Source organism: Merops nubicus, unplaced genomic scaffold (assembly GCF_000691845.1).
Source record: "Merops nubicus isolate BGI_N331 unplaced genomic scaffold, ASM69184v1 scaffold14082, whole genome shotgun sequence".
NCBI lineage: Eukaryota > Metazoa > Chordata > Aves > Coraciiformes > Meropidae > Merops > Merops nubicus.
In genome coordinates this window covers 248-2,923 of record NW_008592962.1, presented here as the reverse complement: position 1 = coordinate 2,923, position 2,676 = coordinate 248, and the positions used below count along the sequence as shown (strand labels likewise).

The 2,676-nt window shown below is 56.2% G+C and overlaps 1 protein-coding gene across 1 annotated transcript in view; it reads left to right on the top strand.

Moving 5' to 3' along the window:
* LOC103768181 (hydrocephalus-inducing protein homolog) overlaps positions 1-2,449 on the top strand; it is a gene marked incomplete at both ends in the record, with an annotated part of 71,375 nt that extends 68,926 nt beyond the window's left edge. Inside the window, 5 exons of the mRNA XM_008935320.1 lie at positions 36-261; positions 746-958; positions 1,355-1,563; positions 1,897-2,079; positions 2,330-2,449. Of these exons, the coding sequence (XP_008933568.1) occupies positions 36-261; positions 746-958; positions 1,355-1,563; positions 1,897-2,079; positions 2,330-2,449 (951 nt within the window). The remainder of the gene's footprint in view (positions 1-35; positions 262-745; positions 959-1,354; positions 1,564-1,896; positions 2,080-2,329) is intronic.
* Positions 2,450-2,676: the final 227 nt, after the last annotated feature.

Below are 2,676 nucleotides of genomic sequence, written 5' to 3'. Positions count from 1 at the left end.
AACCAGACAAAACCCCGCCCCCACCCTTCCCCCAGCCACAGGAGCCGGAAGGGCAAAGAGAAGGAACGTCAGGAGCGGCTGGAGAAGGAGCGGCTGGAAAAGCTGAAGGCTCTTGAGTTATCTCAGCTGGAAGGGAAAGGTGCAGAAGAGTCAGCCAGAGGCCAGGATGTCAAGGTGCCCTGCTTGGACATCCAGGTGCTGAGATCAGAAGATGTGGCTAGGGCCATCCTGGAGAGCGGCAAGCTGCCGGTGGCAGAGCAGGTAAAGCCCTGCGAGGCGAGGCTGCTGAGCCTGCCGTGCTCTGGGCCCCAGTGCATCGTGTCCCACCAGGTGACAATGGCCCAGAGCCTTGTCCAGGCCACTGGGGATGTTCTGAGGTGACTCCATGGCAGCAGTGGGGCTGAGGAGGTTCTCACCATTCCTCGGATGGGTGAAAAGAGGGAGTACTCCCTGTTCAAGCCTCATGTCTATTCAGAGAGGTTCCCAGTCTGGAAATCATGTAAGATGGTCCCAGGGCAGCTCATGGGCATTGTTTTCTCCAGCTGAGTTACTCAGAGGAGAGGTTTCTCTCTAGGTTCCACCTGGAGGTCCTGGCACTGCTCTGCAGCCTGCCCACCCCCCTGGCCCATAAAAAAAAGGACCGTGCTCCATGAAACAAAACCATTACCCTAAGCTCAAGGCCTTTAAGGAAGGGTGAGGGTGGAGGTGACAGGAGTGCAAACAGAGTCCTTCTCTTGTGCTTTAGATCCTGGATGAGCTGGGACTGGGTCCCTCAGGGCCTCCAATTCCCCCCACTGCTTTTTACTCTGTGATCCGCTACCCAGAGGAGCGGGTGGCCCCTGCAGCAGGAGAAGCTCTCAAGCACTTCATCTTTGTTGCACCAGAAGGTGCCACTGCAGAGGAGGAGAAGAAGGACACCCGAAGTGTCGCTGAGACCTCTGCTGTGCCTGCGGTGAAGGTGCCAGGGCAGGGGCCAGGCTGGGTGGTAGGCAGGTGGGATGGAAAAGGGTCACTGTGGAAGGGCAGTGAAACTGTGGTGGGTTCCGGTGTCTTCAGGCATCCCTTCTGTCTGTTCAAAGGAGACAGCTCTGCTTGAGATAAGGGGGAAAAAATCACCTAAACCCCTCAGCTTCTCTTGAGGAGAGGGACCTCAGCAAGGAGGAGTCCTGGGCAAAGAGAAGGGTTACAGACAAAACAGATTCCTATAAGGAAGACCAAGTCCATGGGCATATGTGGTTGGTTGGTTGGTTATTCTCTCTCCTATTAACAAGCCAGCAGGTTTCTTTCCAGGGTGGGGATGTCTCAAAGCAGGTCTGACCCCTCTCTCCCTTTTCTCTCTCCCTATGGTGTGAAGACATGGCAAGAGGAGGGGCAGGTCACCCCAACCAAGGGCCGGGCAAGGAAGGAGAAAGCCACAGGCAGCCGGGAGGGGGTGAGGGAGAAGCAGAGCCCCGGCCGGGGCAGGAAAGGTCTCCAGGGACCTGGGATGGGAGCATCCACATGTCTCCCTGAGGTGGACCAAAGCAGCAGGGACACCATCCTGTCACCGAGGAGACCCGTCAGGTGAGCTAGGAGGGATGAGGTGATCGCTCTATTGGTTCTTCTGTTTCTTCTTCCTCTTGCCAAACAAGGTCTATGATCCCCAGCTCCACAGAGAGCCCTCTGCCAGTGCCTCCGTGGGATGGCAAGTCCATGACCCTGCTCCTTGTCCCGTTTGCTTGTTAGCAGTGTCTGAAGCCTCCTCTTTATCCCTGGAAGGGTTCAAAAAATGTGTAGATGTGGCACATGGGGACATGGTTTAATGGTCACGGTAGTGTTGGGTTGATGGTTGGGCTTGATTGTCTTCGAGGTCTTTTCCAACCTTTGTGATTCTAGTATCCTATGGTCTATCCCCAGGCTGAGCAGCTGCCGGTGGATAGTGCCTGCCCACGGCGAGGTGGAACTGAAGGTCCACTTCAGCTCCACGGTGCTGGGCCAGTTTGATCAGACGTTGCATTTTGAGCTCCTGGGGACAAACCGAGGGTACCAGCTGCACTGCAGGGGCACTTGCCTGTATCCCACCATTAGCCAGGACCCACGGTAAGGCTGACCTGTGGGAGATTCCTGCTCTGCTCCCCCCCGCCCCCAAACTCAGAACCAGGGCCTTGGTACCCCAGTGACCTCCTGCCTTGGGCAGAGCTGCTGCCTGAGCCCTCCCAGCATCTCCTCCCGTGCGTGGAGCTGGGAACCAGTACTGGTACCTCAGCCCCCAGTGAGGGTTATGGCTTTCTGAGTAGGTTTTCTACTTGGAGCATCTCTCAGCTCCACATCCCCTGTTGTCTCTCCCCAGGGTGGTGTTCCCTCACTGGAGGAAGAGCAAGGCAGATGATGACATCATCTTCAAGCAGTATGTCATGAACACGGGTGTGTTCCACTTTGGACCACTGCTGTGTGGGAAGTCAAGAGACTGGTACGTGTTGCCTGCCCCAGGAGAGCATCCTGATGGGTTACCTGCATGGAGTGAGATGTTGGGGTGGGATCTCCAGGGCTTTGTGCTTTCATGGACATGAAAAAATGTCTGAACTGAGCAGATAAGAGGCACACAAGTCTTGGAGGAGCTGAGGAGAGATGGAGCTGATCTTCTACCTGGTGGCTGCCTTGGTGGCCAGAGCCACATGCTGCTTCCAGCCTGAAGGT